This window comes from Haemaphysalis longicornis, unplaced genomic scaffold (genome assembly GCF_048455015.1).
Source record: "Haemaphysalis longicornis isolate Haplotype H1 unplaced genomic scaffold, Haemaphysalis longicornis Haplotype H1 scaffold_2, whole genome shotgun sequence".
Classification (NCBI taxonomy): Eukaryota; Metazoa; Arthropoda; class Arachnida; order Ixodida; family Ixodidae; genus Haemaphysalis; species Haemaphysalis longicornis.
Window position 1 is genome coordinate 231689938 of NW_027526295.1, and position 27902 is coordinate 231717839.

Consider the following 27902-nt stretch of genomic DNA (forward strand, 5'->3'; position numbering starts at 1 on the left):
CCTGACACTGGCCGCTACTGTGCAGGCGTACGCAAAACATTTTATTTTGCATTTTGGACAAGGACAACTAAATAAAAAAAATCTAATTCTTACGGCCTACGTCATTTTATTGCGGTTGTCACACCTATCATACTCCACACGTTGAGATAAAGCAAGTAATTGCATGAAACTATGGCCGTTTAATGCAATGCCTGCACAAGCTTCCTGTGCGTGCAATGTACGTCCCGTATCACGGGCAGAGATTTGTACCACGTGGTCTGCGGATTTCCGCCCAGTTTACAACTTCAGCTGGCACAAATACAATCATAATAAACACCAATATCATGAGAGAACCTTAAAGAGCCTTTTAAAGACAAAATACAACCTTGTTCAATTGAATAGCAACTAGCCTTTGGTAACTCGCACAGCTCCATTCCAATCACAGGCGTTTTTTAAACCGAAGCAATGCAACAAATGTCAATTTTTTTAAAATTTAGCGCTGCAGTGAAGTGATATCGGCAGGGGTGGTATATATATATAGGCTAGCACTAACGCGTAGTTATGAGTGTGTTAACTGCACGTTAGAATTCAAATGATAAGATCAATGGAGGCCCGTCTACAATCGCGCAATCATGTTCCTTGGCGGTGACTTAAGTCGTTGGGCGCCAATCGTACCAACAAGATCCTGAACTGTCATAGTGAAATCGCCGCCGGAAAGTGGGCGGGGATTCGCCATTGCTTCAAACGTTTAATTTAATATTTTGATTATTCCTTTGAAGATTGCGATAAAACTGGTATCATTGATATCGGGACAAGGCAGACTTTTGAATGAACCAAACATGTATTTTATCTTCATAGCCTTTAAGGGTGCTTGCAAACTACCGCACTTTTTTTGTTCGGGGGGGGGGGGGGGGACGAGAACAATCTTAGCCCCCCCCCCGAACAAAAATCCTGGCTACGCGCCTGGGTAACACTCATCTTAAAGAGAAAGATGACGCGCCCGCAAAAAAAAAAAAAAAAAAAAAAAAAAACACCTAATGTAACTTGCCTTTCAAGTTTTCCTCAAGAAGTAGCTATAAACACCGGCTGGTGGGGTTTAAATGCTTGAATCGGTAAGAAATACCAGCAAGACTCCTTTTTTTAACTGTTTCGGTCGTACGACGCAATGATGTTCACCGATCTATGTTTAACTTCAACCGCAAATGCAACATTAAAATTTTTTTTTTCGATCTAAGGGCATAATAGCATAGATAATCGTAATAACGCTTTTTCTGGGTGTTAAGCATGCATATTAAATGGCGGAATTCTGCATTTTTTACACTGTTGTACCATTACGTAACTTAAGCAGGATGTTATGGTTTCAAAACGTAATGCGCTTGCAGTGGGTGTATCACCATACAAATATCTCTTTTAAAGAGTAACACAGCATCCGCTTACTTCTCGCCCAAAATAGCCACGATAAAATAGGAACTTAAATAGGTTCCTGTTTGGAAGAAATGAGGCGAGGAAAACGTGCCCGTTGAAATGTTCTGACTCTTCGTCCCCCTTGTCCCGACGCAGCCTGGTGTTCCGGATGGTGGAGGCGGAAGAAGAATACGTGGAGCAGCTTCAGCTGCTGGTGTCATGCTTCCTAAGGCCATTTAAGATGGCGGCAAGTTCTCAGAAACCTCCCTGCACACATGACGAAGTCAACTCTATATTCCTGAACAGGCGAGTGCACCACCACTGTCCGCCCCAATACATACTGCCGCGTAGCGGAACTTGACGATAGCTAACTAGCCACGAGTGTGCGGCACCAGTTGCTTAGAGCGAACTCGCTTTGAACCTCGTGGCTAATAAGTCACCAATCACACTTTAAAGCAATAAATTCCGGAGGGAGGTAAGCACCCAGGGGTACTGCACGGTTCGGAAGGGGAAGGTGCTGTCACAGAAACACTTTGTTGACAGGTACGGTTCGAAATTATGTACGGCGTCTTTTTTTTTATTTCGCTCACCTGAATCGGTACCTGCATCATCGCACAGGCGTTGCCACAGTTACGATTAAAGGGACCCTGTAACGCATTTCTTTTTTCGATTTGTTTTCTCTTTTTTTTTTGTTTTTTTTTTTTTTGAAATTTTAGGTGCTTGCAGAACGTAGTCACCCAACACACCCAGTACTTAGATTAGGGGGTCGCAAAGTACCTCAGCCAAAAATTACTGCTCTATGCACATTAGATAACGTGCAAACTCGTGCAAAAGCTTTTTCTCTCTTTCCCGGTCTTGACGTCCTTCGACGGCTCAAATTACGTCACTAAGCCCATGTAGCGGCTGTTGGCCGGTTTTCCTCCAGTTGCAGTAAAGAGCGCTTTTCGATAGCAACTTTCAAAAGAAATCCACAAAAACAAAGCAGAAATGGAAGGCGTATCTGGTGCGACGAGCAAATCACGCAGCGATGCTCCGTGCTAGCGACAACTATGGCTTTCGCAGTGGTTTTAGAGGAGAAGGAAACAGTGAAAGCGCTTATCGAAAGTGTTGCAGGGTCCCTTTAAGCAACTGTGCTCAAGAGCGCCACTCTGGGGCGCCACGTGCAATTATTACTGCGTGTCACCACGAAAACCGCGTCCGGCCTGTGGTAAGTCTAACCGCACGAAGTTAGTGCGGTCGTTAATCGCGTAGGGCGCCCGTGTATCCCTGAAGAATCGTTATAACGCAGAGCCGCTTAAGTGGCGTCTACTGTTTCGAAAGTGACCGTGACACCCCGTAATTACGTTTTTGCTTCCCTCCGCACCGCTTAATGGGGATGCAATTTGTGACCAGACACCCTCGACGCCAAAAGCAAGATGGTGCTCGTCCGCCGCACGTGGCGGCTCTTTTCAGCTATCTTGCAACACCGACGAGCAACAGCCCATTAAACACGTGCTTTCGAAAAGCCATCTGGACACTTGTTTTGTGTTCGCGACTAACTTACAAGGAGGGAGCCAAATGGAAAGGCTGCTGTTATTATTTTTTTTTTGGGGGGGGGGGGGGGGGGCGTTTCAATCTTCATTCTGGGGGGCCTTTACCGCTTTTTTATTGTCTTCAAAGACATTGGATGGACCAGGCTACCCATGTTGCAAAACTTACTGCCCAGGTTGCAAAGCTCTTGAACGTGTAGTTGTATCGGACTAATCAGTAGCTACAAAATGCTTACATGACTTGTCCAGCGCAGCGCTGTTCTAACAGGCATAAAAATGACATCGCGCGAGATTAGGGGAGGCTATTCGGGTTGCCTCAGCCCTTTCCTAAGGCTTCGGTGCATCTGGACACAAAGCACGTCGAAGAAAAGTCTGCTTCGCATCAAAGAGGCGTTACACTTTGTGTATGGCAAGCCACGCACATTTTTCTCTCCCTGGAAACGGGCCCTGAAGAAACTCAATAAATAAGTTGGAAGCACCGTTCGAGGCGGCTCAAGCTTCGTGAGGATCATGAATGTTGAAGTCAGAGGCACAACCTTTAGGCAACGCTCCCTAGTGCAAATTAAAAAACGTTTTAGGCTTTGTATTCAAGTTGATGCACATCGCTGGCATGCCATCCGACGCTCGGTGGATGCGGTGAGTTACAGGCAAGGATCAATACTTAAAAAAAGAGCAGCTACCGCTACGCGGCGCGATAAGCATTTGAAGAGGTGCTTGAAGCGGCACATCCTACCGCTTGTAAAAAAATGTTCTTATCAAATGAGTTCCGTTGTTGTTGTTTTCTTTGTTGTGGTTGTTGTTGTTGTTGTTGTTATAGCTTAGTGCCTTAAAGAGGCACATAAAATACGGAAAACAAGCTCGCCAGTGTCGGTAAATTGCAGTGGCGTGAATACGAATGTACCACTCGCGGCCGCAGCCGTTGTCTAATGTTGCAGAAAATGCGAAGCGAGAAAAAAAAACCCGGCATTGCATCCGCATACATTTTTTTCGTACTGCGACTGGTGACATTACAAATCGTGGATGGCTGAACGGGATCGGTGGAGCTTTTTGAGGCACTTTAAAAAAAACACGAAAGGATAAGGTAAGGTATACAAGCCATTTATACGTAGAATAACAGCATCTAACGGCTTTAGTTGGATACAAGTCTTTGAAAAGACACCAACTTCAGTTTAATACGTTTTACCAAACATACGGCCGCACTACAGCACGCAGCAAGGTTTTTGTTTCTGTTTAGGTTTCGGTTAGATACTTTGCCTTGGTGAAAAATGGCAATCAAGAGATATAAGGTGGACGCGAGTAAAATCGCGTTTTCTCACCGCTAACGAACTACGGCGACTACATCTGACTGTTGGCTTACTGTTCATTCTTTCTACACCTTCTCCATCCATGGTGGCGACGTCACATGCCTTGGTCAACGTGTAGGGGTGATTTCTCTCGTCCCTTTGAGACGTAGTGAAATAAATACGGGAGAAATAAATATAAAGTGTAATTGCTTATTTCTGAACAAATAGAGCACTTTTTGTCCTGAAACAACGGCTGAAAAAGCTGACAGCTGTGATGTTTTAAAAACAAAAGGTTATTTTGCAGTTATTCAAGTTTGCAATACACCTGCCTCGGCCGTTGCTTAAGAAGGGTTGTACCATTCCTTTATTTAATCACTACCCAAAGTTCCTTCTGTTCTTTCTTTTTTTTATTTTCTGCAAGACTGGTCGAAAAAACAAGAGTCGGTTATTTAGGTCTTATTGAATTGCACTAAGCTTTTTCCAGGGCTGGGTTCAGGCAGCAGAACTGTGTCTTCGAGTATTGTCTTCCGAGAAAGTTCAGAAAAGTGGTGTGTTTTGAAAGTCCTCAGGGGACTACTTCCTTGATGGCACTACTCCCGAGCCCCATTTGAGGCTGGTGTAACAGAAATCATCCACAAGACATGGTGCATCTGAGGACTTTGTTCGATGCCCATACACGTTAACAACATTGACAGAGCTTTCTATGAGAGATTAGAGAGCATGAACTTTGAACAGTATTCATCTGTTGTGCGTGGGCGTGCATCTCCTCTTCTATCTCCTTCTTTTCGCCTGTCCTCTCTGTCACCACCTCAATCCCCCTCGTTTTGTGCGGGGTACCAAGCAGGGCTTTCCTTTCCTCCTCCTCCTCCTCCTCCACCTCCTCCTCCTCATCATCATCATCATTAACAACAACATCATCATCGTCGTCGTCGTCGTTCTCGTCGTCAGCAACGGCATCATCATCATCATCATCCTCCTATTTTTCCGTTACCTTTTTAAGAACCCCAGAAAAAGTAAAACGCTAAATTTCAATGTGGTTTTCCTGTCGGCGAAAGAAATTCTTAAGCTTCTTTATGAAGCGGAGCCTGAGTGATTTATACATCGGTGCTTCAAACCCACAAACGCTTTGGCTAGCACAACTCCTCCAACGGCACTTCTCGATATCCAGACGCCTTTAATGTGGCATAGGTTCGCAAGTAAGCTGGCATTGTACTTCAGTAGCCCGAACGGCGGGGATACATTTCTCCGTACTCTGGAGTTTTGGTCGCGATAACAAATTAAACTTCTACGCTACCGTTTAGGCTGCATGGAGCTTGGAGCAAGAGCTGATGTTGCCCGCCCTCTATGGCAAACGCGGGCGTAACTAACGCGAAACGCATGCGAGCGGTGTGACGTTAGGTGGCGCGGAATCTGCCTACTGGCTTATTGTTTGTCGTTTGCAGAGAGGTGTATACAAGGCCTGCTTCAGTTTTCAGGCAATGTGACAATCGTAGTAGCGGCAGTGCTACTCGACGAAAACATTGCGGCCGTGATTGGAACTCCAATGTTGCTGACATTGGCGCCACTATTCGCACCACTATCCGTCATTCGCACTAAAGTATCTATATTATCCGACGCCGCGCACGACGCCGCATACGACGGCTAGGATCGCATTATGGCTTGATTGTACTCGACTTGCAAAAGCGATACGTGCCTATGATGTTGAGTCTATGCGAGTATCGCTATACAGGCGCTACGCAATAGGCTTCATCTTGTGTGTTCACCAGCGGCCATGGTCCAGCAATAGCGCTTCCGAGGGATACCCAGCGTGATAATTTTGAATTCGCTGATACTGATTTTCAGGAATACTATGCAGGTATCTTTCTTTTTCTAACTACTCGGCCATAAGTTCTTGTGCTGAGGACAAGTGCCGCCAATGTGTTTGTTTGAAGGAACCGTCAGGCTCTACTTCGCATTATTTCACTTCGCGATTCTTGAGGAGGCTCTCATGTACCAATGGAGCCAGTCTTTTTTTTTTTCAATTAAAGGGACAGTGAAGACAGACCATGAAGAAGAAAGTGTATGACAGCTGCATCTTACCGGTACTCACCTACGGGGCAGAATCATGGAGGCTCACTAAGAGGGTTCAACTTAAATTAAGGACGACTCAACGGGCAATGGAACGGAAGGTGATAGGTGTAACATTAACGACAAGAAGAAAGCGGAGTGGGTCAGGGAACAAACGCGTGTTGAGGACATATTAGTAGAAATTAAGAAGAAGAAATGGACGTGGGCAGGGCATGTAATGCGAAGGCAACATAACCGTTGGTCATTAAGGGTAATAGAGTGGATCCCTAGAAAAGGCAAGCGTAGCAGGGGGCGGCAGAAAGTTAGATGGGCAGATGAGATCAAGAAGTTTTCCGGGATAAACTGGTCGCAGTTAGCGCAGGACCGGGGTAGTTGGAGATTATTAGGAGAGGCCTTTGCCCTGCAGTGGGCGTAGATAGGCTGATTATGATGATGATGATGATGATGATGATGATGACAGACCAATAGATTACTTCACCGAGAACACTAATATACCCCTCTCAGGCGTAGCTTTCTTTTTTAAAAAATAATGTAGAAAATAGCGAAAGCGTGAACACAGGGGTTGCCGCCACAGGCTGTACCGTGAAATTACACCGGGCGTGGTTAAAATGTCTGGCGTGCGCAATGCCTTCCTTGGCTGCCGCTGGGTGGCGATAGTTGCCCCCACTGGGGCGGCGGCACCGCTTTTGGAGGAAGCGTGCGAGCTACGCACAAGCGGTTGGTTCGACGCCAACATTCGCGCGGCCTAAAAAGGGCAACATGTTTTTCTTCAAGGAAGCGTCAATACTGATCACGGGTCCCATGAAGAATCATTTTGCTCAGTGGTCGGACCTGCAAATGACGTGGGAGTTCGGTAAAGCACGAGTGATTTGACCGAAACTAACGAACCGCTCCGTACGTGGTAGCGTTGTATTCGGTTGTGTCTATACCGCTATATATTACCGCTGTCATGCTTGCTGCCGGTTTATCGTGACGCTAACAGCGGCTGCAGTAGCCGCTGTTTGCATCATGAAATCGCTACGAGGGAAATGAGGAAGGGAAATGCGTTGTTTGATTGGTGATTTCTCAGAAATCAAGGGATCTTTCGGCACCGAATCAACGCTAAAATGGCTATGGGAAGGTCAGAATTTCATTTGAAACCAAGTTGCCGGTTGCCTTCAATGTTCCTTAACAATGACTCCCACTCTCATCTTCATCCTAGTGCTGCGTAAAGAGTTTCCAACACGTCACACGAACTCAGTTCGAGAAGCCCTGAAAGGGACCTTGCAACACTTTTTGCAACTTTCTTTTAAATCTTAAATGCTTGCAAAACGTAGTCACCCAACACACTCAGTACTTAGATTAGGGGGTCGCAAAGTACCTGAGCCAAAAATTACTGCTCTATGACTTTTCTCTCTTTCCCGGTCTTGACGTTCTTCGACGGCTCAAATTACGCCCCTAAGGCCGTGTAGCGGCCATTGGACGGTTTTCCTTCAGTTGCAGCAATGAACGCTTATCGGTAGCAAATAATCAACAAAAACAAAGCAAAGATGGAAGGCGTGTCTGGTGCGAAGGGCAAATCACGCAGTTCCGTTCCGTGCTGGCGATAACTATAGCTTTCGCAGTGGTTCCAGACGCGAAGGAAAGAGTGAAAGCACTTATCGAAAGTGTTTCGGGGTCCCTCTAACAAAACTAGAAGAGTTCCGCGTGTCGTTCCTTAGATGCCTCCCTGTTACTTCCACCTTCCACGTTTTCAAACTTCTGCGTCCTCCCAGGGCACACCTAGCTGCAGTGTCATACCACGAAAGCAGGGGTTTACTCAGCGCTGTTCTATAGAACGGCACCTGCACGTGCACATGTCCTTCGTCTCAATCTTCCGTCACTGAACCCACCATTTGCCCCGTGATGTACCTGAAAGTGTCATGTTCCGGCCTTTTTTCTGCATTGCAGTGAGACGCTCATGTTTCTTCACCAAATCTTCCTCAAGGGTCTCACAGCCAGAATGGAGAGCTGGCCGACGTTGGTCCTGGGTAAGTACTCACCCTCCGCCACCGTGTCGTCACATGCCTCTCGGCTCTGTTCGAACCTTCTCTTCTCCGATCACGTCCCTAGCTCACGAACCGTCACGTTTCCATGCGTCTCTCTCTCTCTCTCTATCTCTCTCTCTTGGCCGTCTCGGCAATTCTCTGACACCTTTTCGACTTCTTTCGCGAAACATTTTCGTTTCTGTACGCTCTGTTCGTCCGGCCCTTCACCACTTTACGTCTCCCCACTTGTTACTCCTCCTTCCTTTTCTCTTCTCTATCTCTCTTTCTCAATTCTTCTTCTTTTCGGCATTTATACGCAATGCAAAATTGCTTCCTTACTTTCTTGCATTTGTCGAGTCATTCATGCGCCACTTTCCTCCTCCTTTTTGGAAAGAACCTGAGAGAGAAAGAAAGGTTACTGCTCAATAACCGGCGTAACTTTTTCCTGTAAGCGATTGATCGGATCTCCGGTAAGGTTACTATAAAATCGGCCAAGTGCTGGTAGAACATAGCACTCAAAAATTCTTATTTCCCGAAAGCCATCAAATGTATACTAAAAATGGCAGTTTTTTTACGTCGTCAGTCACCTTTCCATTCGCTTACGCGCTTGCTTTAGCAGAATGATAAAGCTTCGCTATTCAAGCAAAATGGTTGCCCAACCTATATATATGGATATGTTTTCTGTAACTTGCCCTCTAAAAAGCTCTCATAAGTCAAGCTATCTTTTTATCGCTTTTGCGAGGGGAGGGAGGGGGGATTGTAAGTAATTGTTGTCACAAAATTTATCACCATCATCATCAGCCTACTGCAGTCCCCTGCAAGAGTTCAACCGTGTTTCTTCTCCAGCCGTTCCTTTCTCGCGACGCTTTAGAAATAAAGCAGGAACATTTACTCGACGCAGCGATAAAAACCACAAAATTCGGAGGCAAAAGGTGAAGTGGCGCACAGAGTTCAAGTGCCTAAAATATTCATGTTTGAAACAGCCCAGGATGCAAAAACCGAGCGGGGAGTAGTATATCACCTAGATTCCCCTCGGCAATCAGTGAAGCGCCAAACCCAGGACTTACGACCCGTAATGGCGAGTTGGAAGGGGGGAGGGGGGGGGGAGTATAGGAAATATACAAAATATACTATGTACCTAAGTGACACGGAGAAATACTTCGGCCACTCTCAGAAAGTGCTGGCGTCCGGACAGGACATGCTTCTGTGGTTGTCAGTGGCCGCCAGGCGACGGGGCAGTCGCATAACGGTAAACATCTGCCAGCGTCGCTGCTGCTGCTTCGACTCTCGGGAGAGATGAGCGCGACGCGGTGCCTCTGAGCGCACTCCCTCACGCTGTAAATGAAGACATACGCCGTTTCCTGCCAGACGCTGCATGACCGAAGATGCGTGGGGAAGCTGCAGAGGTGCTCTCGGGAGAGCCGGCTCTCGAGAAGCTGGCTGTCAGGGAGAGTTGCATAGTCGCGTACGGGCCGAACTTATTTATGAAGTTTTTCGCGGGAAAAAACAAAACAGTGTGGAAGAAAGTCCACAAGTCTTTCTCAGTTGCAAGCGTGGTGGGAAAACACATTTATTTTTCTTCGTGGGGGGACAAGGCGTTCGCAAACTTGTCGTTAAAAGAAACACGAAGATGCCAGGAACGTTTTTTTTTTTTACACTTCGAAAAAAATGAAATCCGGGACCTCTAACGGCCCTACAAGAAATACGGAGAAAACCTGCCTGCAAAGACCTGCAAAGACCTGAAAAGCCAAAAAAAATCGGGGAGGATGAAAGCAGGTTATAACCGCGAGGACCGCCTTCACTTTTGGCAGGCTTTTGTTTTTGCTTTTCGGTGGTACACCGACCTCCCGAGGGGCCCAAATCAACGTAGATGACTCGAAGGCACTATGCTAGGGAAAGAATGTGCCAGAGGTGAACCGACGCTATCCACGCACACTTCGAGTCATTGCCGAATTGGCGCTGACGAATTATAACAAAACATTCCGCTAAGCATTGGGGCTCAGTTTTTGCCTGTAAGCGGTGCAGTAGAGCACCTATAGTTACTCTAAAATTTCTACCCTTGCCTACCTGTGAAGTGCACGCTGGTCAAAGGTTTGGGCATTATTCTGGTTGTGGGCCGTCCTCACCCCGACATTGTCCGTGGTCACATCGCCCTCAGTCTCATCGAAAAGCTTTTGTAAGCAGGTGAAACCCAAGAGATGCCATTCCCATTAGTGAGGTGTATTATGTCTCCTGTTATCGGCTGAATTTACCGAGGCATTGCAGTTGCGTATGAACCCGCCACATGGTGGAGAGTGGCGTCCTGAATTAACCAAGTTAACTTCATCGAGGTTATGTTTTTCGTCCGCCTATTCGCGTGCTTGACAGAAGCTGTCTATAACTACGGCGCGAGGAAGCACACACTCACAGGGAGAAAACAAAAGGTTCCGCGGGAAGAAAGCGAAGAAGGCGTGAGTTCGGTCTTGACAGGAACTGCGAGTTTGTACTACAGCGACCAAAATGTATTGATGGATGACTCCTGCATTCGTAAAGACCTCATCCGTCGCCAAATCTTTCCTTCTCTCTCAGACGACTCACTTTCCCCAATCTCCTCCTCACTTACTTTCTTCGCTTGTGTCCAGAACGCCTAAAATACGGTTGAATTGAATGCATCTTGACTTTACCTTTCTGCTAGCTTCTCTGGCTTCTGTATTCTCCGCCTCTAAACCTTTCCTTTGAGTTTGTTAACCACTTTATTTATTTTGAAGCAATGCTATGCAATGCTGATGCCGAAAGAAGGGGCGATGGTACTGGTATTTTTAAGAGAACTTTTTGAAAGAAATGGAATGTTCGAAGCGTCGTTACTGACACAATCGGCACAGAAGCGTAGCACATGAATAAATGTCGGTGCTGGTGGCGGTTACGTGCATTAGTCATTTCCTTCGACTGTTAAAATATACGTAAATGTGTTATGCAAACGCCTAACTTCCAGGGGCAGCCTTGAACAATGCCTTTTTGTGCGAAGCCTTCAGCATTTTTTGGCTAATGCTGCCGCCCCAAAAGCTTCACTATCGAGGTAATCTAAGAGTGAAAGTCTAATAGTATATATGGATAAGATAAAGTTTTCTGACGCGTTTTTTGATAAACCACGAGCATACACAGTTTACATGCACTCAAACTGACAGCTTGAATGCAATAACGAAGTGAATTTGTTTAAGTAACGCCACTTTTCTCTTTTTTTGCGGCGTTGCTTTCGTCGACGACGAAGTGACCTTAAATGCAAAAGTTTATGAGAACGCCTAGGGAGAGAGGCGTTACACCAAAGACAACGGCGTATAAGCGAGCATGTTTTAGTAATGTAAGTTACCAAAGCATTCCTTCGAATGCAGTACTGTTCCAGCCAATAGTCCTTTCTTCATTAAGGCACCTCCATCTCCTCTCCTTGTTTTATTTTGTTTCTTCATTTTCTTATTTCCTTGCTTTATGAGTCTTGGGGAGACGACGTGAGACACGAACACCCAACATCCTCTAACTCCATCCCAAATCAATTTACTTGCCGATGCCACACAGTGGAGATTCTTGGTCACTTTGTCAGCTAGATCAGGAATGCCTCTCGTGACAAAATACGCAGTGTTAATCCAGAACTGGCATCCTCATTTTGTAGCTGCGAAAAAGCACGGATCTACCCCTAAATAGTCACTGCCTATATTGACATGAAGAAAATATGTGCTTTAAAATATGCTCGTAAGGAGTATGACATTTGTTAAAATGTTGTTTACATTTAAAATTGAAAATAAATTCAAATTATTAAAAGCGAAATTACATTTTACGTGGCCCATAACGTTCATTCTGGCTGTGAAATTCAGCGAAAATAGGATCCCAACAGCCCCTGTTACTACCGTAAAGCTAGGTAGATGCGTGTGTTTAAAAAATAAGAATTGATACCTCCAGAGCGAAAAATGCAGAGCTTGTTTTTCAGCCACGACATGCGGATATCAGGTGGCAAAATAACGAACCGAGGGGCCTTATAAAGCCTTTTTCAATATTCGCTGGCTCAACCAGGGCACGCGCACCTTGCAGTGGCTTAGTTCGGAATGATGACCAGCGTTGTTTGCCGCAACGAGCAAACAGACGCGAATAGAAGCAGCAGCTCGCCTGCGTTCGTGTCTTTGACATTTTCTCAAACGAGGCAGTTTGCAGACGGACGAAAAAAACAGCCTTTTCAGTAGGTTCGAGAATCAACAGTCTCGCCGAAGGATCGACACCGGGTGAAACTAGTTTTCGAAAGGAAAAGGACTAACGTCGACTGCGGTGCCGGCTATGAGGACGAGCTCGAAACGGTTTCCTCAGCTTGCTTGAGGGCAGAGTATACGCCCGCGCACGATTTGGCTCCGGCCTTCGAAGCCACTTTCTCAAGAGAGAGAGAGGGAAAAAAATAGGGGGAAATGCACCGATAGGAGAGGCTATTTCCTGCTGTTCTATCTTTTATCTAGCCCCTTCTTCTGTCGTTTTCGACGGGCTTCTCCATGTCCTTTTGTGCTAACGCGGCGAGGCGAACAAACCTTAAATTCAATCAGGGCACGGAGCGCGTTCGCTTTCCTTTCTAGCCTCTCGGTCCGAGGCCACAGCAGAGAGATGAAGCAAATAGCAACAGGGGGAGGACGAATAACAGAGCCGAGTCGTCCGGCCGATGCCAGTGGGTCGATCGATGTCTCGCTGGGCGGGAGACTACGACAAAAAAGCGTTTTTATCTTCAGTTTCTCGGACTCTGCGGTACGTGCGGGGGGGACGACGAGCTCTCAAAGAACAAAGCGTTGACGCCGCGTCGTTCGGTCTAAGCGACCTGCTCGAGTGCCCCTCTGCACTGAGACAATGTCGCGTGCGTGCCGGTGCAGGCTTTTGTTCGACATTGCATTGGGCGCTGAGCAACCAGCGATCATCAAGTGCGAAATTTCTGTTGACGGCATCGAAAGCACGGACTGCTGCTTTAAAGCCGGGATAAACTACGCGAAAGTCGAAACGTGCCCAATTACGGCCTTGGTCGCTGCTTCCGGCGTTGCACGTGAGACAAGAAACAAAACTAAGAGGTCACTCGGGAACATGTTACTTGTCCAACAAAGCGCGCAGTGACTGCCGCCACCGGACACGGCTCTGAAGCAAGCCCAGCATACTAAAGAAAATCCCCCGCGCTTGACTGGCGACACAACAGGCACTCTAACCGGGCAGAAAATAAAACACCACAAGACGGTTTGAAAAAAGAAAAAAAAGCTGCCGGATTCGGACCAAAGCGTTTCTGCCGTTCGAAGAATCGAACCGTTTAACAAAGTGCAGGATGTTCAGACGGGTAGATAGCTAGTGGACTAGTTAAAATAATTGTCCTAAAAATAGTCATTACAACGTTGCTCTGCTCACTTAGAAAGCGTGCGCATATTTAGCTTCTATCCCTGTTTACTGTCGTTTCCAATACAAAATGCACATGAGAGACTATCACCTACACACAAAACCACCACATTGATGTCTGTCTATCAGAAGTACGATGCCAGTTACGAGTTGTATTTCACACAACTACAAGACAACGAATCCGCGCCGCGGCTGCTTTTACTCATGTTTTCTTCAAACATGGCAAAACGCAAGCCGTATTTATGTCCAGTAAGGCGGCGGCTAGAACTTTTTTTCTGTTTTACATCACGTCATTAGAATTAGAAAGCTAACTGAAACGACCCTTTAATAATATAAATGAGACATCACCGGCTCAAACAACCACAAAAAGCTGGAAAAAAAAACTATATCACCTGCCACCAACATAGCTCTCACCTTCATCCCCTGAGGAGTTGTAAATGTCTACATTATAACAGTCCTTATCAAGGACTGATTCGGTCACTCATCTAGTAATCATCGGGCTGTGCAACTGCGACGTTCAGGTATATAGAAAAGCGACCTGTGTCCCAAATTCCTAGCTCGGCCACGCAGTTTAATATGTATATATCAGTGTTATATATAAATATATATACATTGTTTGATGTAAGTGTATGCCTATAAGCGGGATCCTGGTCAGCACGCTGTTCACCGGGTCGTTCCTTCTTTTCGCTTTGCCCCAATTTCAATGAAGGTACAGGTAAGGTTCCTCCCCTTTCTTGCTGTCCTGTCTCGATGTCTCGCTTTATGTGGCTATCCATCTACACGTCCGCATTACCGTTAGTAACGAGACGCATAACCGACACCTACCAACCTCCTCCCATATTCATTCTTGTGTTCTATATGTGGCCCTTTGGTTTTTTCTTCCTCCCGTTCTGTTTGTTCGAATAGCGTTTACAGACCATTTGTGTCGGCCTGTTGCTCCTATCATCAGCGTAGGCAGGCTGTTGTAAAGACTGCTCGTAGTTTTCGCGGCTTTGTACGCTTGCGTAGGCCTTTAGGGCTTGTAGTGCGCAAATCATCCACGACGAACGGGATAACGATGAAATTGTGGGGACAAATTGACTACTGTTCTTGTTTTCTGGAAAGTAGAAAAATAGATTACAGTTAACAACATAGCCATTTGGCAAGTTTGTCTCGTTTTATTGTTTGCAGATCGACGTTTGAAACGACGCCGAACTCTTTGAATGCCTGATGAAATTTAACGAGAAAAAAATATCTCGACCCGTGGTGAACACAAGAAAAGTAATCACAGCATAAAGGAAATAAATGTTGATTTCAAAGTTAACATTAAAATTTAGGGAGAATTAAGGGGGGGGGGGTGCATTACATGACGAAACACGACAAGAACCGACCCATGTTTAAGACGACAGTAAGTTGTCGGTTCTTAAAATTTCGGTTCGATTTTCTTCCATACGATAAGCTTTCTTTTTCCTGGTGATATCTTTCCAACGCATCCTTCCAACATGAAACCCTCAAATTACGTTTCCTTCTGCACATTTCGAAGGATACAACAGAAAAGCGTGTGTAATGCACGGAGGTGACGTCGCGATCGCCAGTGGCGCAAAAAATTAATGCAAAAAAATAAAACGCGTGGTAATAAATCTGCCAAATAAATTATGCCAGGTCGTATGGAAAGTACAAGCGTGCAACGCATCATCGTGGGTCGTCTCAACGCCGCCTGTTGCCGAAAATGGCGAAGCAGCCACTTTCCTGTTGATCTCTTCTGCCCTTTTCCGGGCGCTAGCCTACGCGCGTACATCCTTCTCGGTATTCCCGAGGCAGCTTCCCGCTATGCAGCGCCACTTTGCAGGAACTATAAGAAATAATTTAAAGGGTTTTTGTCAGCCTTCGCGACGTGGCACTCCAACGCATCCATGCTTTCGCAGTGTCTGTCTGTCAAGATCGAGAAGTGAAGTAAGGCGAGACGGCCTCTTCCGCGCGCCACACGACGGATGAGCGGCCGAACTAGGCGTCCCCACTGTTCCCATCGGAAAGCGGGTGACGCGACAGGCAGTTTTACACAGGTGGCGTCGGTCATACCCACAGAAATGTTCCATCGTAGAACAGCTCGTGATTGAGCGGAGCTTTGGCTGAGACAGCGTTTTCGTGGACTCATCGGCGCGCTTGGCTCCAGACACGGCAGTCGCCAATAGTGAACCGGTCTTGGACACGAAACGCTTTGTACACTCAGCCGTTGTTCTCGAAGGAGCTTAGGACTGTGGCATTCGTCATTTTCCCACGTATGGTGCACCGTATGCTGTGATCTGCGAAACGAGTTTGTCGTGACGGCGTACAAACAACGGTCGGAGCATTAGTCGATGTTGTCGAGGGAAATAGTTGCCAGGACTCTACAAAGCTAATTCAACGTTAAAATAAGCTTGCAAAAAAAGCGAGACAATAGATATTCAGCGCCCGCTTTCATAAATATTAAACAAGGGACAAACAGCACCTGACCTTATTATGCGGCGCTCGCAAACTAGGTGGACGTTTTTGTCGGTCTAATAAGAACGGTCACTAGTAGCATCATAATTGTATACCGGTATTCCCAAATCACACAGGGTCATATTTTTACGCCTGCTTCTTTATTCCCAGTTAATCCTCAGAAGGTACCGCGAACACCGTCTGCCGACAAGCACAATTAATTTAAGCCCAGCCAAAACTTACATTTTTACGGTGGCGTAATAAGTCGGCTTGATTTTCCGTGCTCAACCACTGCGCGCGAATCTCTCTCGCACTGTGTACTTTGTACCGCCGTGTTTGCTTCTTTAATCAAGCTGGAAGCATTGCTGTTAGCGGCTCGGATTACCGGGCTCCCGAAACGGGGCGCACACAATATCGCGAGATAACCCAACACCGCCACCGCTCAGGGCACTCTCTCGTTCGACAGCGGCGTGCGCTAATGAGGGTACGCGTAATACGAAGCTCACTCGGAGTTCCCGACGGCCACGGCGTCCCCCCGTCCACCCCCTTCCAACCATTTTGTACTACACGGCCGCCCAGCAAGCCGGGAACTGTTAGCGAGCAGTGGAGACAAAACTGTGGCGGGCTTCGTTTCAACCTTTTTCTCTTCAATTAGAACTGGCTTCGAATTGCACCGGCCACTTTTCAGGAATCGTCAGGCATGCCATTTTGAGGTGAGAAACAATGCGCGCTCTCATTCACGAAAATTGTTTCGTTGTTTTCGTATCGATGAGGGTTAAAAGAATAACAACGGAAAGATAAATGGACCGATTACTGCGAAAAAGAACACTGGGGTTGAACGGGAACCTGTGCATATTCCTGGTTGTTTGTTGCGGTTATTTTGTTCAAAAATGCTCCTTCCAAAGGATACAATGTGCAACATTGTTTGTACGGCAGTTTTACACGGCCCGCATGAATTGAGTTACACGCTGAGCGAAGAGGAATAATGGGCTGATTACAGGAAAAGAAAACGGGAAACTTCCACCGCGCACTAAATGTCGGATAACATGGCAGCAGGTTTCTCAGTTCGAGCTTACCGTTCACACACAAGGAGTCCACGTACAGTCATGGCCAAATTAAATGGACAAATTAAATGCGAACACGAAAATATTAGCCAGAACACAAAAAATCTAAGAATAAATTTAAGTGAGATCCTTCAAATTTAATGGAGACTGTCACGATTGTGGTATATATGCAAAGACCATTTTTCAAACTTTGATGCTGCTAAAGAGTCATGCGACAATTTGGCTTGCAGGGAAAAAATTGCGTTGTTTGTGTGTTCTGGTTCATATTTTAACACGAACGTGTTTTATTCCGGGATTCACTGAGATTTCCCTTACGTCATATCCGTCACGGACGTGGCGCCAGCACAACGAAGCAAGCGGCCTGTGAAGGGTGCACCCCTGCACACAGGGTATTCTTGCGGGGAAGCAACCTTTAGTAGTGAGGAGTACGTTATATTTAGGGTTCGTTTTCGGGTTTTATATTTTAACACGAAGGTGTTTTATGTCTGTATACACCAAGATTTCTCTGACGTCATATCCGTCACGGCAATGACGCCTGTACACCTTTGCCGAAGCGACCCGCCAGCAGGACGTCACTCGCCAAGCACACTCACAAGACAGCCGCCAACCCGCAAATTATGCTCAGCTGCAGGTTTCGCTGCACATTTCACGTTCGGGTTTTACCGATTCCTATGACAGAGGAATCAACCTCAGTTTTTTTCGTGTTCACGTTTCATTTGTCCATGACTGTACACACTAACAGTACACACAGCTCGGCCTGCACACTTATACTGTATCTGCATAAGTCGATGCAAAGTGACAGGAATATCCACTTTGAAGCACAGTCACGCTATGCTCACGCGTTGTGCAAGGCCACTGACCCAGGCGGTTTCTTTCTTGCCTTTCTGGAGTTAAATCGCAGCGTTAGATCTCAGGAACTTGTGAATTCTAAACACACTACCCCAGTTTAACAAAAAATAAAGACTAGAAATATAATTGACGTTTTACTGGGATATCCGTCGAATCTAAGCACCTCTTCCCAGTTTAAGCGTAATTGGAACGAAAAAAAAATGAGAGCGTTTGGAATATCAGACTTTTTTTTCTGCTAACGTTTGAAAATGTACTCTTGTCTAGTGAGCGGCGAAACACGCTGAATCAACGTCACTTTCATCACTGCATGACATTTGTTAAAATAGAACAATATTTAAAAAATCATCAAATAATAAATAACCAAATATAAAATAGAACGCTTATAAAAACAATAAAAATGGTGAAACTGTTTGCAGTGCTTCAGTGTACACAGACCTAAGCTTGGAAATAAGAAAAATAAAATTCGGACTTGCAGTGTGCATACGCGTAAGGAGTGTAGGGGTATGCTCAACTAAATTATAATATGGATATATTAACAAAACAAGCGAAACTGCACACCAGAACAGCGAGACGCTCCACCGGTAAATGCAGTGGTAGGTAGTGCGGTAGCTGTAGCTGTGCTTGTGGTTTTTATCGGCCATGTATGGTTGAGCAAGGCGAAGCAAGGCATTGGTGAGCTCGTCCGCTTCCCGCTTTTCTACAACGGCGGGACGGGCACAGACTTACGTTGCTTCTGCCCTCGTTCCCGCGTTGTTCCGCTCTTTTAACAATGGAGCTGTTTTACTATTAGCTGTTTTGTCGGTGTGCTGAAGGCCGTGCGTGGCGCACGGGTAGGAGCAGGTTCCCAGACCCTCCAACGGCTTCGCAGAAACCGGTTCCCAAACCCACAGATAGAGAGCGCTGTGGTCCCGCAGGGGCCACAGCGCCCTCTAATCTAATTTAAGGATAGCACAAATCTAATTGATATCTAACATATATCCTTGGCTACAGCGCCATCTAATCTAATTTAAAAGTAGCACATATCTAATTTATATCTAACATACCTGCAAGGCTACAGCGCCCTCTAATCTAATTTAAGGGTAGCACATATCTAATTCATATCTAACATATCTGCAAGGCTACAGAGCCCTCTAATCTAATTTAAGGATAGCACATACCTAATTGATATCTAACATATCTGCAAGGCTACAGCGCCCTCAAATTTAATTTAAGCGTAGCACATATACAATTTAAATTTAACGTATCTGACACATATATAACAATATCAAATTTAAGGGTAGCACAGAGGGAGTTAACTTCAACACTGTCGAGGTGACGAAAAGATTAGATCGCTGGAGGACTAAAAGAGCAGAGAGGGGAATATTGCCTAGTACAGCTACCACCTCCAACAGAAAAGAAAGAGTATTTTGTGCCTTACAAGTTTTCCTGCCCTAAGATTCCTGCCCTAAGGGAAGCGCTAGTATTAAACGAAGAGTTTAAAACATAGGTATATCAGATTTTTTGTTTGGTAAGATGAAACGTCATCACGCCGATACAAAGGGGTTACCACTCCTCTCTCGCCTGCTAGGGGAGAGAGAGGAAAGGGAGCCGCCTGCCGCTGACATGTAGCTGCCGATTCCTTTGAGCGAACCGTAGAATTTTCGGGGCGACGGCGCTGCGGTTCTCCGGCGAGCGCCCGTTTACGTTCTAGCCGGCACAAGAGAACCACAGCTCCGCTGTTTCGCCGGATTTCATACTGGGTGGAACCGGTTTTAGATTTTTTCTAGTACGGCCTTCTGCCGCAGAGGTAACTGCCATGGACCGGGTCTCCCCATGATTGCAACTGAGGTCACAGAGCTCTGCATTAATCGCATATGCGCAAGAGTCGTATCGCCGAGCTGGGCATGGCTAGTCACCCGGACTAGGCAAGCATCAGACATATGCGAATTTCTCACTTGTCTAATCAACACAGTTGTCACCTCCTCTCTCTCTTGCTGGCGAGGCATTATTTTTTCGGAGATATTTTTGCTCTGAAGGTTTGACGTGTCTAGTGCTTTAGCATGAAACGCCAGGTTTGAGGTAGCGAAAAACAAAACTAAAGGCGTTGTTCGGCGATTCGTACAGGGTGTTCTTCCTACTCTATTACCTCCTTTTTTTACATGGCGAACGGCTCAAAACTCCCACCTGCGAAAAATCTCAGAAAATGGTAATGCGATTGGTGATGGTATTCTGCGAAATTGTGGTAGTTGTTTTAGGGTTTTTTCTGAAGTCGGTGTAGTGTGTTTCCAAAAGCAGCTAAACAGTGTTTCTGTGGTTAGCGTTAAATAATGTCATCAGCGTTTTTTTTTTTAATTATTTGAAATGCAGGATGAACAAAAGAAATAGTTTGCAATATCTAATCTGTGTACCAAAGCTAATATTACCGCGGTCTTCCACTTTGCCAAAGTCTTGCTTAATCTCCAAATACTGCTTCATGAAGTAGAATTATTAGACAAATACGACATCTGAAGCAAAAAAAAAAAAACAAGTTCATCTCGACTTGTATTAGTTTTTTTTTTTTTTACTAGGATAAATTTCGAAGCAAGAAAGTCGTATTTAAAAGTAGACGATGCATTCCGTGCGTCTTACTTAATCCAAAATATATGCGCAACTGACGTGAACAACAGCCGAACGGTAACGTTTACCATGGTAACAATGGTAACAAAACGCTCAGTATTAAAACGTCAGTGTTCCTGTAGCAATTGTTTATTGCGATGAATAATTTCTTCTACTTAGACATCTAACAGGGAGCACGTTGACAGCGAAAGAGCGAGACATAGACTTAAAGACAATGTCGAAAGCGCCTGCCGAACGGTACATTTCATCTCTTGTTCAGGAGAAGCGCATAAAACATGACGAAAATCCGCTGCTCGAAACAGGGGCATTATACTCAGCGAGAAACGCGCCTGATAAAAATAATTGCGAAAAAAAAAGCAACGAGAGGCGTCCACGAGGCATTCTCGGACTTCAAAAATGAGGTTTTATACGGTAGCTATATTACGTGGTTAAAGGGGCCATGAAGACAAAATACAATTTTTTTAATTAAGCAAATTTAATTTGATTATATTAATTTAAAATTTTAAGACAAAATACAAATTAAAAAGACTGCTTTGTCCCGATAACAATGATAGCAATTTTAACCGCGAACTTCAAACAAATCATCGAGATATTAGTGAAAACAAAAGAAGCAGTGGCGACTCCCCCGCCACTTTGTGGCGATTTCTTTATGACGTCACAAAAGCACGCTTGTGTGATTGGCGGCCGCCGGCCAAAGTCACCATCAAGAAACGTGATTCTTGTCGGTGACTTGAAGTTCAGTTTGATCGTATCACTTGAATGGTAAGGTCCAGTTAACACGCTGATAACTGTGTTCCCAGTGCTGAACCGTATTACGTCACTCCTGTCCGTATTTCGTCACTGTAGCGCGAAATTTGAAAGTTTCTTAATATTTCGCGATTTTTTTTTCGGTTAAAGGGGCAGACAACCAATTTTTGTCGAGCATATTTTCTTTATCCCGAATGAAAGGGCATCACTTAAAACACCTTAACCCGAAACGATTGCGCTGATGACGCCCTAGAAGTTGTGAAATCGGAATTTTTAGGTCTACCAGCCATACGTGTTCCTATAAAAGGAATATAATAAAAGGAATATATATATATATATATATATATATATATATATATATATATATATATATATATATATATATATATATATATATATATATATATATATATATATATATATATATATATATATATATATATATATATATATATAACTGCATGTGAGGTTAAAAGAGGACTCTAAAAACGTGCACCCGGCTAAAACAACAATAATGTGCGACATTTCCTGTTCCTTCATGCGGTTTTTAAATCACGCGTTGAAATCGACGGAATTGTTGTGGCACGTACAGTAGTGTCACGCTTAGACACTACGTGTCGCCACCTTTCATACTTCGGCAATTTTAATGCAAATTTAAAATTACTTCCGCTTGTTTATTTTGAACTTCCTTGCGGTACACCGTTATTAAAACGCTGGCTTTCACATGAGTTCGAGAACATGCACTTCCCAAAAATAGGTTGTCTGTCCTTTTAAAAAAAAGCGTCTTTCATGGCTAGAATGAAGCTGAGTGGGTCACCAGAGGCTGGCTCTTTAATACTGAACAAAGTTGTGCTTTGTCTTCATTCCCCTTTAACCCAAATCAGCCGAGTCAGAACAATCGTTGTGGGCGCAGCCCTTTAGCAGGTAGTGGCATTGCATATTCAAATGGTTTGGGGGGAAGAAAATATTCGCCCCGCGTGCATTGATGACTGCATTCTCCTTTTCCTTTTCACGCATGCGTGCCTGTGATTGCGTTTCTGTCCGTACCTGGCATTCGCATGCCTAGCCCGCCTGAAGTGCATGCGCATGCATGCGCATGCGCAGTGTCTGCTTGCTGGGCTCGTAAGGCTGCTTGCTACTTGCGCACATCCGGGCAGTTGTGCAGCATTCGAGTTGATATGCCGAATTCGCTTCGAGCTTCAAAGCACATAACTCGACTAGAAGTTTCAAATGGACTAAAATCTATTTTCACCGCCCAAGGGAAAACATGCCCCCTCCACCCATGGTTCATCATCATCATCATCATCTACTAAAATTGCCACGTCAAGTTGCAGACTGCTGTTGTATGTGCATGCCTTTAGAGCCCATGGTTGTTCAGGAGATAACAAAGTTACAACCTCACTGTCAGGCCAGCACCAAGCACAATTTCATCATTACCAGATTTTTTTTTTTTGTACAAAAACAAGCAGAAAGGAAGGTGCGCTTAACTAACACATTTTCCCAACGCCAGCCATAAAATTCCGAAATTGCCTGGCTAGCACCCTGAATGTGACCGCAAGGTGCTAGTCTGATCCCGATGCTTTTCACGACAAATCTGAGTGATCGGGCACCATCGATTTGGAACGCAGTAGGTGCTGCAATAAAAAAAAAAGGTTTCCACACTGTTATAAAAAAAAAAACACTTACTCGGTTCCTGCGACCACTAATGTAGTTTCCCTTAGTTCTCATTGCCCATTATATCCGCTGTCTTGTAACGAAGTGTAGACCCATCATTATCCTGGTTGATTGCGGGGTTTAACGCGCCGAAGCTACACGTGTGCTCTGAGGCGCGCCGTAGTGGAGGGCCCCGGATTAATTTTGACGACCTGGGCGTCTTTAATGCGCGGCGGAATCTCAACACACGGCCATTATCGCTTTTCGTCTGCATCAGAAAAGAAGCCACCGCGGCCGGAGTCGAACCCGCTTCCCTTATCATCATCCCATAGTCTAAATGCTAATCGACCAGATTTGGGCGAAATCCCAACGTGGGGTAAGTTTCTGCGTAGGAAAATGTGACATCCACCCGAACCACCGGAACACCCTGCAGGAGCAGGACGAAGTTTTCGTCAACTAAAAAGTTTCTCAGAAAGCTTTGTAGCCGTACGGCTGCATTTCAGTTGGATGTCAAATTTTCCTACGCGGTCTTATCAACTCAGCTAGAATCGGCCGGCGGGCTCTGGCTGGCCTGATTCCGCCCCCCAAGTCCAGCAAATCAAAAGCCAGCGAAAGTAGCCACGCAGCCGACCACGGTTCGCGAGCGATGAACCCAACGTGGGCAGGCCGCTCCTGAGAAACGCCAGTGGCCCAATTAGTACGGGGCCCAGCGGACCGGGAGGAGCACTGGACGCCTGGGCGTCGTCATGACGTCGCGTCGGCGCTGGCCTGAAAATGAGCGTCGCTTTCGGTACCACGATGGCTCGCGCAGCATTTTATTCCTGCGGGGATGTGCCTTTGTGGAAACCCATCCTGTAAGTTGGCTTTCCTGCAGCGCGCTTTAGGCGTAACGATTTTGGACTTCGAAGACATTTTCTTTCGACCAGAGAAAGCTTCACGTCTCAACCACCTTTCACATCAGCCCCACGAATATCATTATCGTCAGAGAAAGCTGGCTTTTCTGCAGTGCGTTTCGGGGAAACGTATACGAGGTACAGAAAGCTGCGCTTTAAAAACCATCGATGTGCGACAAGGCGCAACCGTCGGCGAGCCCAGGCACAGCCGGCTGCCGCATGGGCATGTGCACCCGCACGGCATCCAGCGCTCGGTCCACCGCGCATGCCACGAGCACGTCACGAAGCGCACCCACGGAGGTGGACGCCGCATGACCGGCCCTTCTGCCTCAGCCTTTTCCAGTACGCTTCTCACTGTCGCTTCCAGTTGGCTTCACCGCGCGGCGACTCGAGCCGGTGCTTTTCATTGCGGTGCCAAGTAAGCTTTGCCCCCAATGAAATCCACGGTAACCGAAAACACGAGCGACAGCGATGCCGTCAAATAACTGTTCAAATCAGAACCCACGATAAACAAAAATTGGTGTCGACCTCAGTGCTCCAGGAGTCCGCACGAAGTCGCCTCTGCTGCACTCAACACGGTGTTGACCTTCTTTCTATTTTTCGGAGTTTCGCCGCTCCTCGATGGTTTACCTTGATTTGATTTGTCCTTAAATTCCAACGCAGTTACCAGCAATCGGTCACAGATCGTATTGACGTATCATTAAGGTGTGGGAGGGGAGATTGTTCAAATGCACTGCGAAGTGTTTGACACACCCTGCAAATGAGACGAAAGATTGTTTTTTCTACTTATTACTTCCACAATCAAATATTTTAGTAGTGGCAGTTGCCTGTAATGATAAGAAAAGTGCGTGACCCTTCAAACTGAGTACTTTTTTAGGGATAGTTGCAAATTTTTATTTTGAGAATTTCGATTGGGCTTTGCAATTCTGACTGGCAGAAGCGGTTGGCACGTGCACGTGTGCCCGTGGCCCTAAACTACATAACAAAATCTGGGAGCAATTGTGCTCTTGTGAGGCTAAGCGTGCTTAGATGCGCTCAGACGCAAGCGAGCAAAGCCAATAAATAAGGTTAAAATACCTGGAAATGTTCATTCGAAGTAATTTTATGCGCTACCGCTTTCCTATAGCATTTATATCTTGTTTGTTAAGCCATGTTTATGAGTCACAAAATGTTAATTTATTGGCTGTGTGTAATTAAGTCCAGGCGGATTACGCAATTTTTTTCTTGTGTCTCTTATTCTGCGGGAGAAATCATCTCCAAGTTTTACAAAATTCTAGGCTAGTTGCGTTTCAATCTCCGAACACATCCCGCAGCAAAATTCTTACGGCAAACAGGCCTCTCTCTTTTTTTTTTTTTTTTTGATAAAGGCGATGGCAGCGGCATACTCGGGTTGTCAGTTACCAATAATGTTTGCAGGAGTGTCGGTTTATTAGCAACGAGGCCTTGTTTGGCAGCCTACAACTAACGCGTCATCAGCTTCTTCTTCCTTACAAATACTCCGGAAAAGAGATTGCTCGATGAATACTTCTGCACCTTTCATGGCACCTCACGACCTCTCTCCGTACAAAGCCAGTTGATATCAGTGAGAAATAGGCTATGACGTCACACCATTGTCGTACACGGTACCTTTCCGGGTGCATCCTATCGTAGAGTAGCATCGCAAGAAGGGCTCGAGTCGCCGCGGGGCACGCATTAGTGTTGTTGACGGGCAGCCTGGATCCCACTGCCGGCTGGGATTCAGGCAAGGCCGTCGCCGCTTCGTGTGTTCGGCGTGTGTGCGTACGCGCGTGGGTGCGTGTCTCTCTCTTTCTCTCTCTCCCCCACCCCCTTCGCCCTCCGCCTCGCCGCCCACACCTGTGAACCCGCAGGAGATCTGTTCGACATGCTCCTTCCAATGCTGACCATCTACCAAGAGTACGTGCGCAACCACCACTACAGCCTCCAGGTTTTGGCCGAATGCAAGCAGCGGGACAAGTTCGCCGCCATACTGCAGCGCCTCGAGGAGAAGACCCTCCTCCAGGGAAGGACCCTCGAGACTTTTCTCACCTACCCTATGCATCAGGTGCGCCTTTTCCTCCTCCTCTCCTCCTTATTCGGGAACGCTCGAACGGGCTTCGAAGATGCTCGCTACTCCGCCCACGTATGCGTAAAGCAGGATCGAACGGCAACGTTTCAAAAGGTGTCAGTCTCGCGACACAATCGACACGCGGGCAGCATCGTCAACGTAATCCCTGTAAATTTCGATACCGTTTTGCATTCCCATCCACGCAGAGTTGAAGTTACTGAACTGGAGCGTGGTCACTTTTCGGATCACGTCACTTCCGGTTTTAGCTCTGCGGTGGCCGACAGATGCTTGTAGCGGCTACATACGATGAGGCCGATTCTTTTTGCCAACAAAGGCGGGGATGTGTTGCGCAAGCTAAATGAGCGAACAAGCGATAAAAGTATAAACGAGTAAATACGAATGAATGGTTGAAAGGTACAAATACCCCTGCTTCAGCGCACAGACACGATGCAAGACATTCATATTTCCGTGTGATATTCGAGATCGTGTGAACAAGATACTCTAATCATACCATCGATCTGTTCAACTCGTGCTCACGCAACGGGAGTAGTTACTTTTGTGGGATTTTTTGTTTGTTTTTAATCTGGCTGCCCACGCACATGATAGCGAAGGTCGCTGAAAGCCCATTGTTGTGTAATCCTGAGTCGATTCAAAATAGAATGGGTCGATTGTTCGAAATAAATAGGTTCTTGTGATGCTACTACCCGCGAAAAAATTCTCTCGAGGTTTTCCCGGAGAGCTATTAAAAAACTTGAATGCCAACATCATGGCCAGTACTCATTCATTCTCCATATCGAGACAACCAAAAACCTGCCCAAAACCTAAGTTTGGAATGCGGGTCCACTATGCTTTTTAAAATGTACTTTTTAACTACGCATACTAAAAGTCACCTTTTAAAACTGTTTCTGCATGTCTGCTTTCCGCAACATTCAATGTTGTTACGACGTGCCGTTCGTCGTAAAAACTACCTCAAAGTGCGCACAATTCAGTTCCCTTCAAAAACGCGCCAGGAACGGTTGCCGTTTCCGCTGCAAACCGAACTCGCACTTGTGCCGAAGACGTACACACTGCTCAGAGCGATCTCATTGCAAGAAAACTCGCCCTCTAACTATCCACGCACTCGGGGCCCCTGCAACACGGAGCCCATTCGGCAGTGTCCACGTGCTTAAGCAACCATGTACCCACCAAGGTCGTTACTCGACATAACGGTATGCAGCCTTACAGCTTCAGTCTACGAGTCCTGCGGAAACGATGAAATCCTGACGGTGCTTGTGCACGGGCTGATTAGCTACAACTAGAAGTTGACCCCAGTGTGTATCGGAATACTCAGTGTAGACCACCGAGTGCGAGTAAACTGGGAAGCCAGTCGAGTGGCGAATCCATGTGGCAGCAGCTGTCGAAAGGTTTACTATCTTATCACTAAAAAAGCATGCTGCTACAAAAGGAGTCGCTATAATCCAAAAACTGAAGAGTATTTACTGTGGAGTAGCATGTAGTAATACAGTAAAAGCTCGTTAATTCGAACTCGAAGGGCACCATAAGATTGTTCAAATTAAGCGGAGTTCAAATTAGCGGTTGGGCGCTAGAATGAACTGACTTCGTGCCCCACTGCGCGGCAGACCACAAAAAAGCCACCTCTCGACTCGTTATCGCATATTAGGCGCTACTAGACGTTTTTGGCAGCTGGTTTTGTGAATAACGTTCATGGAACTTCAATAGCGAACGGCGCCGGCGGCGCGACGCCCGCTGCAGAAGCGAAAATAGGCTGTCGCATCAGCATAGCACGTGCGATATAGTATACGTTGTTGTTCCTCTGTTTCGTAGTTTTGCATCTCTAGTAAATTTGGTTTGGTTTAGATTTGCAACACATTGTCTGCGAAGAGCGACGCAAACCAGTGGATTCCAGTTCGAATGAACCGCTCTGGAAAGCGATGCATTCGAATTATCGGG

At 46.0% G+C, this 27902-nt stretch overlaps 1 protein-coding gene across 1 annotated transcript in view; it reads left to right on the plus strand.

The window, feature by feature from the left end:
- The window catches only part of LOC144170106 (ras-specific guanine nucleotide-releasing factor 2-like), a 333796-nt gene that overhangs the window by 257786 nt on the left and 48108 nt on the right, over positions 1-27902 (plus strand). Inside the window, exons 6-8 of the mRNA XM_077699677.1 lie at positions 1540-1689; positions 8192-8271; positions 25756-25949. Coding sequence (XP_077555803.1) covers positions 1540-1689; positions 8192-8271; positions 25756-25949 — 424 coding nt within the window. The remainder of the gene's footprint in view (positions 1-1539; positions 1690-8191; positions 8272-25755; positions 25950-27902) is intronic.